Below are 14,974 nucleotides of genomic sequence, written 5' to 3'. Positions count from 1 at the left end.
TAGTCCCCTTGTGTGATTCAGGATTTTACCCGTTTTCCAGTGTTCTGCTGGCCCTCCCACACTCCCAGCACAAAAAGGCACATCGACATGTGTGTGTGCGTTGGGTGGTGGGTTTAACAGTACAGCGAGTGCCATTTTCCACATGGGAGATGAAATCCTGCCACAGTGATGGCAGCAGCAGTTTTGTTTCCAACCTCAGTGGAGCTGGGATTTTGTCCTATTTATTTTTAAGGGTCTTCCTTTCTTGTCTCTTTTTTTTTTTTAACTCCAACCTTAAAGGTTTTGTTTATATTAATAATCTGACTGGCTCTATTTAAAAAAAAAAAAAAAAGCCCTTTTGTGCTGATGTAGCTAACTTAAATTGGCCATGGCTTTAACAAAACAGGAGGAAATGTGGGAACAGAGCCATGGTCTTACCATCATGAGGGCGACTGTTGCAGTATTTCTTCATGTTATCTATGCTAAAGTTTGACTGTCCAGGGTGTTACTTTTTAATCACATGGGAGAAGCAGCCAAGAACTCTAATTTTGGGATTTGTGTAACTACATTCCTGTGATGCAGGTAGGAGTCCTAAAAAGATAAAGTAATGTTTCTGACTAAGCTAAACTGAGTATTATACATTATTGCTTTGTGGGGATGAGACCTTAAACGCCCGTGTCCCATCTGCTTTGCAGGGACACTGAAGAGTGTACACGACTCCTCTCTGAAGGATCAGGCAGTTCTCCAGAGTCTGTAGTCCCCTTGTCAGTGTGATCCTTGCACTTTGGCTCGTACCTTGTAGTCCCTTGCCCTACCTGCTCCTCCTAGAGGTAGCTACACTCTGGTGATAGTTTCCAGTGGTGACTTGGTCTACACGGTCATGAGAGAGGGTGTGTAAAGCACAGATTTACTGTAGCCATTGTGCAGAAGGGAAATTCTGCTCATTTTCTGAATTTGTCAGCTGAAGCAAAGCATTTCTTTGCAGCCCTGTAATCATTATCTGGGCAGCCAAGTCGTCACTGGTTTGCCTGCTAGGCATTCTTGTAGTCTTGCAAGCTGATACCATCAAGGTGTTGTTTGCAGTTCCCCGAAGCAAAGGTTTCTTCAAGTGCAGCCTCTCAGCCTTACCTTCATCTCTCTTTTGGGAAAGTGGTGCAAGCAGACGATGGCTTATTCAACAATCATTGTAAAAGCCACCAGACTCTTGCTCCTCTGGTCCTGCTGCCGTGAGAATGCTGAAACGGCACATCACATGGGCATCAGCTGCTCTAGAAGTAGGCACGTTCTGCTGGATGGACTCCTCTATAAAATAATAATTAGGAAGTCCTTTCTTGTAAGCTTCAGATCTCATTTATGAAACAGTTGTACATTATATTCAACAAGTCAGAGCCGAGAAAACCTAGATATACTTTAGCCTCCCTCACACTATAGCAGAATTCAGGAGAAATTCCTTAATAGTATTTGCTGCTTACAGTGTAGTATCTTCCTCTTGTGCAAATGATATATCATTTTGGATTGGACTGAAAATTGGCTGGACATCAGTATCTCAGCAGTACCAGTGAGGGCCCAGAGATCACACTGGAAGACCCAAGTTCCCAGTCTGCAGGTTGCCACAAAAAAAATAGTAATCTGCAAGAGTCGGCTGCTTAACAGCTCGAAGCAAGAGCCAGTTCCTCCTTTGGGCATCTGCCCCCCACGCCATGGGGAGAAAAGGGCAGCGAGGAACAGCTTGCCTCTCCCCGCAGCAGCTGTCCATGGGTGAACTGGAAGGGGGAGGCGGGAGTTTATTTTTAAGGGATTTGTGAAACAAAGAAGATTTGAACTGTGATTTTTGTCATGCCTCTTGAGCTCAAGAAAGGCATATTGGTGTGTCTGGCTCTGATGAACTGTATGAATAGCTGTTTGTTTAGCAAGCCATTATATGCATTGTTTTATAGTTAGCATTTCTTATCCTTTATTCATAGCCTTTTCTGTGCTCTCTTTCTTTGTGTCTTCTGTCTCTTGCTTTCTCCCCCCTCTTCAGCAGGCCTCCTATGCTGCCTCTTCTTTCTCTTCTGTCTCCTACTGTGTCCAGCAAACTAAAGTGCCCTTCACCCCCGAGGACACCGGTGCCACTCAGGGCCTCACTATGTCAGTCTCTAACTCCTTTCTCAACCGGCACAGCTCCTTTCCTGTGCATTCGGTGAGTTGCTCTCCGCACTTTAACACGTCTGCGTATTGTGTCGGTGAAACACTTGTGTGCAAATTCTGTGCTTACGCTCTCAGTTGCAGGTAAAGATGAAGGTTCTTTTGGGGGCTTTTGAACTCATGTAGTAATCAGCCAGGTGAGAAAAACCGTGTGTAAATCCTACTAAATGCAGCACAGGGGAGGTGTGCCTTTCATTGCTTTACATACACGTCGGTATTGACATTTGTGGCGAGGGACTGACGAAGGAGAGCCTGCCCAGGCACACTCCTTTGACCTACATGTTCCCCAGGCTGCACACTGGAGCTGCAAAGTCTTTTTGTTCCATTGCATGGTGTCAGCGATGTGGATGAGTCCATTAAAGGCTGCTGCGTGAGTCTGGCCTTTGGAGAAATAACAAGATGCCGTCCCTGAAATGCATGGATTTAGTCAAACGTATGGAACGGTGGCTGCAGCTCCTTAATTTTTTCTCTAGAAAATGGCCTCTACCAGATCTTTCATCTCATATTTGCTTGTCTGCTTCCCTTCACGTCTCCGTGGTCCCAGACAAGCTCAGTAAGCTTGTATGATTTGCTGACGAATGAGCAGGGTTTTCTCTCCTACAGCACTTGTGAGCAGTCTGAAGAGAGAACGGCAGGAGGAGCTGAGAATGATTGAAATCAAAATAAGAATAATCTTAGAGCACTGCTTAAATCTGTGATCAGCTGCTTAAATTAAATGGTAGTAATAACAACGTGTTAACATAATGAAATTAAATCTAACCATGGGATTCCACCAGCTCATCAGTATGGGGCTTGTTTGCATGTAAAACTATGTGGTTATGCTCTGATTGCCATGTGATGACAACTGAGAATAGACAATTTTTTAACAGTGACCTGGATGTTTAGTAAATTAGACTTCTTCTGGAGAAGAAATTATCAGACAAGACTTGAGGAAATTCAGAAGTGTTCAATTAGTTTAATATTAAATGTTTGAAAATGGTATCCTCCCACTGTGCCACTGCTATCTTCCCATTACAACACTTACTCATTCTCTAAAAATTAGCGATAATCCTTGGTCCGAAGAAGAAGAAGAAAGTATTCAAGTACTTTACAAGTAGTGCTACTTCACAAGCAGTGAATTAAAACTTTAGGCTTCCACTTGTGTGAGAGAGAGCAGTATCATAGTTTTGCTGCACAGATGAAAAGGCTGAGGTGCGGAAAGGTTAGCGCTTGCATAAATTTGTGGTAAACAGTTTTAAAATTTGAAGTAATGCAAAAGTTCTGAATTGTACAGCTCTCTTGTTCGATAGTGTGATCCTTGCAAGCAAGACACAGAACTGTAAGACTAGCTAAAAGCACTTGACTATTTTTGTTTTAATTGAGAGGCTATAAATATGATACTATAATGTTCTAAAAATATGTGGGCACTTTCATTTAAAAAAGCGTCCTGGTTGAATTAAATGGTTACTACCTACTTAATTGTTCTGACCTGTTCTCATCTCGCTTTGGACTACATTATGGTGAATTTAATTCTTTTAGGAAATGTTAAAACGTCATTAAAAAAACCTTACTCGTTTTTGCAAGGATTTGGTGAGGGAAAAATAAATGGCTGGAGCATGAGGAACAATGAGAACAATTAGGCAGTGCACTGTCAAATGCATAAAGGAAATAAGCCGAATTAAAAATGGTGATTCTTCCATTAATGCCTTTAAGTTATGATAATCTCATAGTTGCTCATGACTCTAGCTGGTCTATTTTTTCACAGGCAAAAATGCGATTTTTCACTATGACAGTGTCTCTTTGTCTCCAAGCTGCAAAATACCAATGTCCTTACGTGCATCATAGCCGACCCATGTAATACCATAACCATGGTTTATCGCATTTTCCCTATCCCTAATCAGACAGAGATGTGAAACAGCTGTCAAGGGTTGGATCATTCCCAGGGTGACACCCTGCATTTCAGCACTAAGAAGGACCAGAGCCCCTCTTGCAGTCTGCTCCCGAGCAGTCAGTGGCTGGAAAGACTGTGTGGTTTCATGCAAGGGATGCCATGAGCTGTGCCAGTAACACTTTAAGCACATCGCTCTGCTCTGCTTATTCCCATGTCTTCATTTTTAACTCTGTCACCAAAGAAAGGCCACTCACGTGAGCACTGTGGTGAACAATAAACCTATTAAAAAATAAGCAGTAGCTTTCCACCAACCCCAGCAAGGGAGTTAATGCTAGGGAGAGCACACCTTTTGCGTACCGGCCAACTGAGGAGTTGGCCTCCTGTGTACCCAAATATCAGTGGTGATTATCAAATCTCTTAAAATTATGTCTCCTACATCCTATTCATTCTGTACAGGAAGGAAAAACCTCCTTAGATCAATACCAGGAAGTCAGAGCTGATGAATGAAATGGCTGTCCATTGACCCAACGTGAGCAATGCATTGCAGGTTTGCCAAGCGTAGCCAATTTTCAGAGAGTGCCCAGTGCTGTTTTCCTTCCCTGGGGACTGGCCTGGGGTGGACAGGAGGAGTCAATCCCAGAGGGAAGACCTGGCCCTGTACCCAGCTGTTCATGTACAGGCAGCAGGAAAGCTGAGCCTACACCATGTTTCGCATGTTAGCCCATTAGCTCTGTGCTCCAGGTGAAGGACTAGTACCTTACTACTGATTTACGGGGCTTAAAAAGGCTGTTTTCAGACAGTGTTTTGAAGCAAGAAGGAGGTGAAGTTGTTCAGAGCATTTTGACTCTCTTAATTTTTAATGTATGAATTGCTTTTCTAGAACCCTGACTTTTTTCTTTCCAATCAGCACTGCAGACGCTGCTGCAGTCCAGAAGCCACCACTGCTCTGTCAACCCACTAATCGCGCTTTTCCCTTCTTTGCAGGAAATTGTGTCAGAGGTAATAGCTTTTACTGGATAGAGGCAGATCTTGAGCAACTGGATCAAACCTCATAGGTTTGGCAAGCTGAGCCTGTATTTTAACCGAGTCTGATTCGCGTCTAGCCTCTGTGCCAGCAAGGGTCGTGTTTGTAGTGTGGGCTGATATTTTAAGGAACTGCAGCATCGTATTCCCCGTCCCATGCACAGCTAAGCCATTAAATCCCACACTGGGGGGGCAACCGGATTGTACTGTCAAGAGTCATTTTCAGGGATTCCCATCTCTTTTGAAAGTAATTTCTGTTGCTAAACAGTGGGAAAGGAGGGATGCAATAAATCATCCTCCTTGGTAATTGTTGGCAGTAGTTTTTCGCTAGCTGATCACCTCCTTCCCTTCTTCTTGTGAAGACAGAGATAGTGTCCTTTGGTTTATTAACTGTTTGACTGGAAATGGGTGGGCAGATATCCGAACAGCAGGAATCCAATCTTGAAATCTCGTTACTTCCTGGCAGCTGGGGAACTCTGCACTGATAGAGGAAATCAGTCCAGTGACGAGCTCTATTGCTATCCATCCACATATTTTCCACCAAAGACTGCAGAAAGTCTTGCATTCGGTTACAGCTAGGAAGCTTTTCCTCACTGAAACAAGGAGCACGGTTGTTTCTCTGAGGCATGTATGTGCCATTAGTGGAAATTTGGCTGCATCCTCCACTATGGAGAAATAACTTGCCTTTCTAAAATGCTCTTTTTTCCTATGTTTTCTTTTTAATTAAGAAACATTTCCAGTAATTTTCCAGAAACCAAATTGGCTGTTGGATTCCAGCAGAAGGCGCAAGTGATTTCCTTATGAAAGCTCCAGTTCGGCATTTCTGTTCTCACTTGTTCCCACTGTTCTTGAGCAAATTGAGCAAGCACACAGAAAATTCACAGCAACTGTTTTTCTTTCTTGTGTGTGTGCTAACGTATGTTCAGGAAAGGGAGGGTCAGATAAGTGTTTAAAGATGCGCGCAATGCAGACATGTGCTTCGCATGTTTTCTCCGCCTCGCTCCTGTTCGTGAAGCTCACTTCCAGTCTGCAACACGCGCCGCAGCTCTGGCCCTCAGCAGAGACTGAGCTGTTTTGATTTATATGGTGGTCCGATGGTGGGAGCCATGATCAAACCGGGACTGGGAGGTCATAGTGTGTGAGTTCGTTTCTGTCCTAAGCCGGGTTTGGCTTCTTAGTTTGGAGCAGAAGGAAGGGGAAAAAAAGATTTGCATCCATTTAACCAGCTGCTGAGGTCTAGGTATTGTTTTGCCTTTCCTGTTTAGCGTTCCTTCTGCATTTTTGTTTGTTTCCACTGCCCACAGCAGGCCTGGACGGTGGTATGAATAGTGCTGTGGCATGCTGGCATCACTGAATCCTGCTTCTGAGAACCACTTCCTCCAATGCTTTATACATTTTTCTTGCAGTTGGAGCACTACCTGTCTCTGTGCAGGTCTCTCTAAACAGTCCCCTGTTGACTTCGTAGGTCATCTTTTTTGTGTGACTGACTTTTTAGGAGCTTTGTCTTTGTCTCTGCCTTTTAAAGATCTGCTTGCTAGATATGGTGGTATTGTCTACAAGCTAAACAAGAGCTGACTCTGTAGGTGGGATCGGATTGAATTCTCCTGATAGTTTCAAAAGAGAGATGCATGATAGCATGGTTAATAAATCTTACAATTGTTTTCTTCCCCCCCTGCCCTCTTACTTGTTCTGTTGCAAAGATGTACAAGAATCCTTCTCACTTAAGTTGTTTGGATTTTGTGTCTTCTCCTGCAGAAGCCGGGAGTCCCTTTCCCAAGGGAAGAGCAAGCCCCATCCATCCATCTGCTATGCTAACCGTTGCTTAAAAACAGGGAGGTCAGCTGTGCAGCCAGGTCAGAGGCTTTGCTGAGAAACATTCAAGCATGAGGAGTTGCTGCCTTTCCTGTGGCAGTGCTTGAAGCCATTCTGTTGGCAGCTTGTGTTTCCAGCCATTCATTGTAGGAGCATTTCCTTCCTCATTAGCAAAAGTACCTGGAAGCCCAGTATTGTGTCATGAGATAGGAAGTCTTTTCCAATAGTTGTCTATGCAATTATATTCTTAGGGTGTAGCAGTCTTGTACAACACCCAGTATTTTGTGAACATAGTTCTCTACTGTTAGAATTTGGGCATCCAGTTCTGGCACGTTGCCTACGTTGCTCTCTTAATAGCATTAGCAGAGGAGATCTAAAAGATTGATCCTTTCCTCTGATAGCTTGATGTTTTGGAAGTCTGATGCTCTATCTGATCTGGGAGTGTCTGGCAGGATCACAGATTAATTTGGCAGAAGTCTGTAGGGTAACTGAGAAGGCTGTGCTTAAAGGTAAAGACTGTGTCTGCTGATGGCTGCAGATGCTCTGACAGCCGTATAATTGAATTCAACTTTGAATTTAGGATGGAGACTGCTGTTACTTGCAACCAGTGACTCCCTGGGTATAACACCCTGTCTGCCTGTTACTTGTGGTCAGCGATGCCTACTGAATGTAGAGGATCGTCACTGTTGAAATAAGTTTTCTATTAGAGTGTTTATCTCCTGCCATCTAATCCAAATAAATGGTTGTAATGTCATTGACCTTTGGGACATCCTGTAACACTGCTGCTAATGATGGAAAGCTGTCCTAAAATACTGACTGTTGCAAAAAATCAAAGGCAGCAAATTGAAAATGTTGAAAGATGCCATCTCTGGAAGACCTCTTTGTGTCACAATGTGCGGTAAACATTCAGGTCCGGGCATGTTAGCTTCCTACTGTTCCCAGGAGATGAGATCGTTCTGAGCTCAAAGCAAGCTTTGTGGAAGTACTTCCCAAGTGGCAGATAGGTTTTTTCTTTTTTAAATCTACTTTACTGGTGAGAGGAGAGGAATCTCTCTCTTCTGCCTGTGCTGGCTATTTGCTGTCATTAGGTCAGGGTTACTTGTGCTGGGAGACCATCTTTGGTCCTGTGGTGAGAGCCTGGCAGCACATCCAGAGTTTGGATAGAGGAAGGCATCCTTTCTCGAAGGATCCAGTTGCACCCTGTGTTCTAGCTTTCCCAGAGATTATTTTGAAGTAGTGCACTTAAAGCAAAGCCGTGGAGTAGGAGGTTGTGTTAGTACAGCCATAACTGAGGCCTTACTGACTCTGCAAGAAGCCTCTAAGAAGCAAATTAAAACAAGCACCAATTTGTTTCCAAGATAAACCGTTGCCTGTGATTTCTTGTGGGGAGGACTAGGGGATGACTAGTTTGCTTGTGACAGTTCTGTTGAATGGACTGTCCCCTCCCAAAAAAAGTATGTCTTTTAAAGGATGACAGGGCTTCCAAGAGATGTACAACACCCAAACCCTGTGGAAGCCGTTGCTGCAATTCCTGCTGCAGCTGCTGGCTGGGCTGGGCTGGGTCAGACCGGGGAGCAGCAGGAATGGGTGCCATATGGACATCATCTCCACCGCAGGGTGTTTTTTTTCCCCTTTAAAAGTATGCTTCATTCTTGGCTCTTGTCCCAGCACGGCTACATAGCTGGAATTCCAGAGCTGCTTGCAGGCTCCAGAGGAAGGAGGGGGCTCTCTGGCTCGCTTTCTACAAGATGCAACTTTACAACAAGATTGGAAGTCGAGAGCAGCCTGGCTAATTAATGCCAGCACACCAAAGGCTTCCCTGCACTGTTCCCTTTGTTAACAGCATGCTGAGAGCATGTCTGCGTTGTTAAACGATTGTTCGCAGATCACATAATGAAGGTTAATGCATTTTCCTGGGTACCTGGGCCTTAAACCGGCACTTTCAACACATCTCGTGCCGAGATATTGTTTTGAAAGGCGTATTGATGAGGCCGAGGAGAGAGGATTGTATAGTGATTGTCAGTAGTAATGTATCCGCATTCGAACTTTTAAAATTTATGCAATGTTATGTTACATTTAGGTCTAAATTGCCTTTGAATTGGGATGAATGTCTCTGAAACTATGCAAGGCAGTAGCTGTGCAACTTTTCCTGCCCCAGAAGCAGTAATTCATCTCCCCGAGCTGCTAGCTCAGCCTGCAGGCGCTGCTGAGCCTCCTGGCCGGCGTTTAGCCTGAACTAACCCTGCCAGCACCATCATACAGCACAAGAGCTTCGCAGGGTGCTTGCTGCCTGTCCCAGAGTGACTTGATCGAGGACAGTGATTTCCTTTCACTCGTGCCCTGCATGAGCTCCACTGATGCTTTGCAAAAGCCTGGCTTTTTCTCTGGGTTTGGCAGGTCAGAGACAAAAACCCTTGGGACTCCTCAGTGGAAGATGTCCACCAAGTACAAAGTGAAGGACAGCATATGCCGCCTGTCTCATGTGGGTGCAGGAAGCCCAGCTCTAGGGGAGCTGGCGCATAGGTTCTGTTCAAGCAAGTTATTTCCTTTACTGGAGCAGAGGATCTCGTTTTCAGGACAGCAGTTTTGTTGAGTGCCTTCTTGAGCCATTGCAGCAGTGGTTGGTGGGGGTACACATTCTCCATCCGCTTTGGTCCTGTTCTTTTTTTTGGGGTCTAGCCTGGGACTTGGGGCAATAGTTGGCATATTAGTGCCGGTGAGATCATGAAATACCAGGGAGACGGGGCAGGCATAATGAATCTGCTGAGCCAAGATGATGTCATGAGCCTGGCGTCTTACGAGGGATTTAGTGTTTTGTGCCATGCAAGTGAAAATGAATAAATGAAGAGCATTTATCCAGGCAGAAAGTAAATACAGAGATTAGACTTGTCATTGTTACTGAGGCAGCACCAAAAGCTGACAGTGTCCCTGGAGCCAGGGCTGCTCATCCGGAAAGAAACGGGCAGGAAGAGAGAGGAGCCTGTCCTAGAGCCAGTCACCTTTTAGCCACAGGCATGTGGTAGGGATTTGCATTTTAATTATTTTTCAGTAGTCTTTTAAGCTCTCTTTCTAAAGCATCTCCCTCTGCTCCTCTGTATTATGGCCTGCAATTTGTTTAGTGCCCCAAGAATACACGCAGAGCACTGCCGGACTCCACACACAGCGGAGGGCAACCACTCGAGGATTAAGGTGGTGGAAGGTAAAGTCTAGCCATTGACCTTTACGTTTCCTTTCCTTTGTAGTGGAAAAGCTTTTTTGTTCAGTCTTCCAGCCCGAGGCTGTTCTCAGTTTAGATTTTTAAGCTCATGTCTTTCCTAGGTAGAAAAAAAATACCACTGCTGAACTGGATGCTGCTGCTGCGGCTCAGGTGACAGACTAAGCTTTGCTTTTTATCACCTGCCCAACTCTCCTGAGAAAATGTAGCCTGAATTCTCAGATTCTTGCCTTTGTTTCCCCTTCTCCTTTTTACATCACAGCGGTGTCACTTTTCAGCCTGGTTTGAGCATGTTGTGGCTGTGCTTCTTGAGAGCTCTGTAATGCACCATCCTGCAGCAGCAGATCGCTCAAACGAGCAACCGCCACAGCTTCATTTCAGCATGGGTTTGGGTTTGTTTGTTTGTTTGTTTTGGGGTTGGTTTTTTTTTTTTTTTTTGGATGATGAGATTCTTCCTTTGGTCCACTTGGCTATGGCACAGATCTCGCTAGTGGTTGAGCTCTACAGGTTTCAAAATAAACTCCTCTCCAGCAGGTTTAGCATTATTGTCTTTTTTTTTTTTTTTTTTTTTTTTTTTTTGGTGGGTGTCAGCTTTGTTTTGGACATACCCTGATGGCAAATCTTACTAGCACCAGATGTTAAAAGACAGAGGGTTGCTCTTGTTTTTCTTGGCACAATATATTCCCACTGCACCCTGTTTAATATTATCTGAACAGTAATCTGATGATTAGGAGAGAGAGTGAAATAAAGCTTTACGCAGATGATCTCTTTTCATCTCTTCAGCTGACTCTTCGAGGCACTGCATTAAAGGATCGGTTTGATAAGGAATTCATCGCTCCTGAGGGCAATTACCATTTTTGCTCCCTAAGTTTCTCAAATGGGAAGGAGTAGCAGTGTAATCTTCTTTATCCTTCAGTGTAACTTTGAAGACAGTATCCAGCCACTCCTCCCTGGGAGGTGTGTGTTCTGGAACAGACTTGACACAGTAGCTGTTAAATTACAGGGCTGGAGCAAACGGCATCTTAAATTTGGATCCTGTGGAAAATCCCAGAAAAGCAATAAGCACTCAGAGTACTTTTCTCTATCTAGATATTTCCAGCATGCTCACAGTTGTGGTTTCTGTATGCCTTCGCATCCTGTCATCTGCTCAAGGGATTTTCAGGCTGCACTTTGTCATTAACAATACTGAGATATCCAGGCTTTCTCCCACCCTAGCAAAGGCTGGATACCTGCAGGTAAACACCCTGATGCCCACTTTCCCTCTGGGAGATGAGCAGCCCGGCTGCTGTTTGTGCAAGAACATGCCTCTCCGTGAAAAACCTGGCTGACGTGTCCCAGGTAGCAATTCCTGTTCTAGCGTGTGGATGATAAAATGCTGCTGCCTCTGTTCGGGTTGGCCTCTCGACAGAGAGGTGCCTGCGTTAGAAATGCCTTGTGCTGTCACTGCTACACTACTGCCGATCTAATTACTTTTTCTTTTGTCTGTCTCTTTTCCTTTCCCCGTTTTCCTTGTTTTTGTGTTGTACGTCTCTGTGTCCTGTAGTACAAATCTGTGTTTAGGTCCTACTCCCAGGACTTTGTGCCTCACAACCAAGTCTCCATACCTCCTTTCCTCTCTTCTACCTCCTCCTCCTGCTCCACCCCACCTTTTCCGCTCGTCCATCCATCTCAGAGCTCTGACCTAGCGGTGCCTGCCGCAGCCAGCCAGTCACCCAGCACTGTGGATGTGCCAAACTCCTCTTCTCAGGAGAGCAGCTTTAACGGGAATGCTCCTGTCTGCCTTCCTTCTGAAACCTCTTTCACTGATTCTCTCCAGACGCCTTCGGTGAGACTATCCAAAGAGATAATGCACCTTAACACAAGGCTGGGTTTATTTGGGTTTTTTTAAAGAAAATGTCTCTTGTATTAATACATGCTTAATGTGATCTGGTTTCCAAACGTGTGAATTGCAGAGAGGTCATTTTGTATAAAAATGGTGGCTAGAAAAAATTCAACAGCCTCAGCAGGTCTGAGAAAACGTTAGCACATCTGTAGGAAACATGAAATGTCAAATGCTGGTGAAGGGGAGAGGAGAAGTTGCTGTAGCTTCCTGCAATTGTAATACAAAGCTGAGGAAGGTAAAGGAGTGTTTTGTGAAGTTGGTTGTTTCTAAACATGGGCTCGTAACAGCGGTTCGCATCCTGCAGTTGCTGCCATGGCAGGATTTGGTGATTGCTTCCCTGCTCCCTCCTAAGTCACTGGTGAGCCCCAGGAGCGGTGGGTGCAGTCCAGCTCTGTCTCTCCTGTGCATAAACCTGTTGCACTCTCCAGGCTCCTGCTCTTTCCATCTGCCAGCAGCCCTAGCTCTGCGCTTGGTGGCAGAGTACATTGGTGCAAAGCGTTGGGTGTTGGTGGAGTTAGACTAATGCAGTTCCCCTGCTGATAACGACACTACTAGTTTAAGGTTCCAGGTCAGTTTTGCAGATCACTTGGCAGGTTTGTGCATTACATTGTACATTTTTTAAAACACCTCATTTTCAAGGCAGTTCCTTTTTTCTTTGCTGCAAAGCCTAGAGTTGATGGGATTAGAGCTGTCAACACAGTGCGTGGTAGTGCTGCCTCTTCACAAAGTTTGGAAGAGGGACGCAGGTTGCAGAGTAAATGATCGAGTTTTCACACTTTGGGCCTGACGTTGCTGTTGCATCTTCCTTATGTTAGGTCCTTGTTACAGCCCAGAAACCCTTGAATTTGGTTTAGTTGAGCATGATGGCTCTAGTCTGTGCTTGTAGTATAGTTTGGGAGACACATTTGATACCCTCTGGGCTGCCGGGCTGGTCTGTGTTCAGCGGCAGGACTACAGCATGGGTAGGACAGGCGCTTGTGTGTCAAGCTCTGAACGCTCAGCTACCATAACCTTGAAATGTGCACATGCATATTGCACCTTCGCAGTCTCACATGGAGTCCACGGCAGCTCTTGCAAAGCAGTGCCTGCTACTGTCCTGCTGCAGCTCAGGGCCTTCGGGATAGTCCTCAAGAACCAGAAAGTCATTACCTCCAGGAAGGTACAGCCTCGGTGGCCAGTGTTGGCCGCTCAGCTGGAGGAAGGGCTCCCGGTTAGGTGACAGCAGCTGCCCAAGAGCGCTTCTCCTCCCAGCCCGTGGGCACGTTCACTCACTGACAGTAAGTGCTGGTGGGGGGCACCATCACATATTTCCTTTCATCCTGTCTCCCTTAGAGTGAAAACGCCAGTGAGGAGGCTGGTGAGGGTGAATACGTCAATCTGTATTCCTCTGGCCAGAGCAACGGGGAACTCCCTCGCTCTGAAGGAGTAAGTAACCCGGAGAGGGCCGGACACCGGGAAGGGGCTGCCTCGTGCATGCTGAGTTCACGCCGGGGCTGACACGCTTGGCACTGGCCTCTTCTGCACACCATGGAGCTCCTGTGTCCATCCTGCTGCCCCGGCTCCCTTGCTGGCAGTCCCTCTGCTTGCCCACTCCTGGCTTGCAGGCTTGGGTGGCCTCCCGGTCCGGGTGGAGAGCAGGCGATGCTTTGGGGGTCGCAGTGAGCCCCGGCAGGAGGTAGGGACGGCTTTTCCTGCCACGCTGTTTGGTTTGTGCTTCGCTGTCTGTTTGGAGCTGCTTGCGTGAGGTTCCTTTCCAGAAAGCTTCACCCTGACCAGCACCATCCTGGGGCCTTGTCTATTCTTGTAACTGCTTTGGCTTCCCTTTTTTTAATACAGAAAGCCTTGTGCTCTAAATTTTTCTTTCTCCTTCACCGTTTAGATACAAAGTAAGTGATTGATTTAGCATTGCAATCGGATGCTGCTTCTTCCTTTACTCAAGCCTTGTATCTTAGATATTTCCTAGAGGAGACAGGGCGTTTTCCATTGCAGGGAGGTACCGTCTTCCTGCTGGGTCACAGGAAACAGTGGCAGAGGTCTGTGGCGATCTTTTTGCCTGCCCTCATCTTGGAAGGCACATCTCCTACAGGATGTCCCCGAGACCTTTATCCGTGCTGGTGTTAAATATGCCAAGAGATAGTGCTCCCATCACTTCCCTTCAAGAGACACATCTAGGCAGGCCCATCCTTTTGGGCAGCTGCGAGCTGGTTCTCAACTCAGAAGCAAAGGGCTTTACAGATACAGTCTGGAAAAATTCTGCAGACACCAAGAAACCTAAACTCACCAGTGTTTTCCAGGCCGACTGGATAGCGTGTGGTGGTTTCAGTCCAGTCTGTTCAGTAGGTTGAATTTCCAAGTTTCAGTCTGCATGATATTAAATAATTCTGAACTCCAACACTGTTAGATTAATATTCCCATTTGCTATCCATGGGTATTTTTCTCCTTAATAAATGGCTAGTTTAAAATGCTGTATCTTTGCTTTGAGCTCTCTACCTGCTGTTCCATGCCGCAGGTTCGGATGGTTCTGCTTTTTTGCATTAGCCTCATTTCCACAGCCCTGAACTGTGAAGTAGAAACGTTGCAGCGTTGCGTAACCTCTTCCGATGGGAGAGAAGGGAGGTAGGAACAGCAGTGTGCATCCACCCCCTAGGACAGGCTGGTTTTGGGGGCTGCGATGAGGAGGGGAACTGCAACGGGAGAGCTTAGAGCTGGCTGTGTCCATTTTGATTAAAGCAGAAGGCAAGTATATTTCAACAGTAAGGGCTGGAGGAAAAAAAAGTCACGAGAGGGTTAAAATCCAAGACAACAGCTGACTTGTGTTGTAACTTTCAGCATCATTTCACAATGTTAAAAGCAAACAGTACTAATTACACTAGTCTCCAGAGATGGTCCCAAATTTCCTGTCTAATTAACTTCTGTGTTTTCCTGGCATTTGGCATTAACTTGCATCAATCTTTAACCGCTCTGTAGGAATTTACAGTAAAGGGCCATTTAGAGGCAGTCAGACTGT

The 14,974-nt window shown here is 45.7% G+C and overlaps 1 protein-coding gene across 1 annotated transcript in view; it reads left to right on the top strand.

The window, feature by feature from the left end:
• The window catches only part of RAPGEF1 (Rap guanine nucleotide exchange factor 1), an 85,665-nt gene that overhangs the window by 58,009 nt on the left and 12,682 nt on the right, over positions 1-14,974 (top strand). The window contains exons 11-13 of the mRNA XM_075716089.1: positions 2,003-2,161; positions 11,629-11,910; positions 13,300-13,392. Of these exons, the coding sequence (XP_075572204.1) occupies positions 2,003-2,161; positions 11,629-11,910; positions 13,300-13,392 (534 nt within the window). The remainder of the gene's footprint in view (positions 1-2,002; positions 2,162-11,628; positions 11,911-13,299; positions 13,393-14,974) is intronic.

This window comes from Pelecanus crispus, chromosome 9 (genome assembly GCF_030463565.1).
Source record: "Pelecanus crispus isolate bPelCri1 chromosome 9, bPelCri1.pri, whole genome shotgun sequence".
Lineage (NCBI taxonomy): Eukaryota > Metazoa > Chordata > Aves > Pelecaniformes > Pelecanidae > Pelecanus > Pelecanus crispus.
This window is presented reverse-complemented; position numbering and strand designations above follow the sequence as displayed.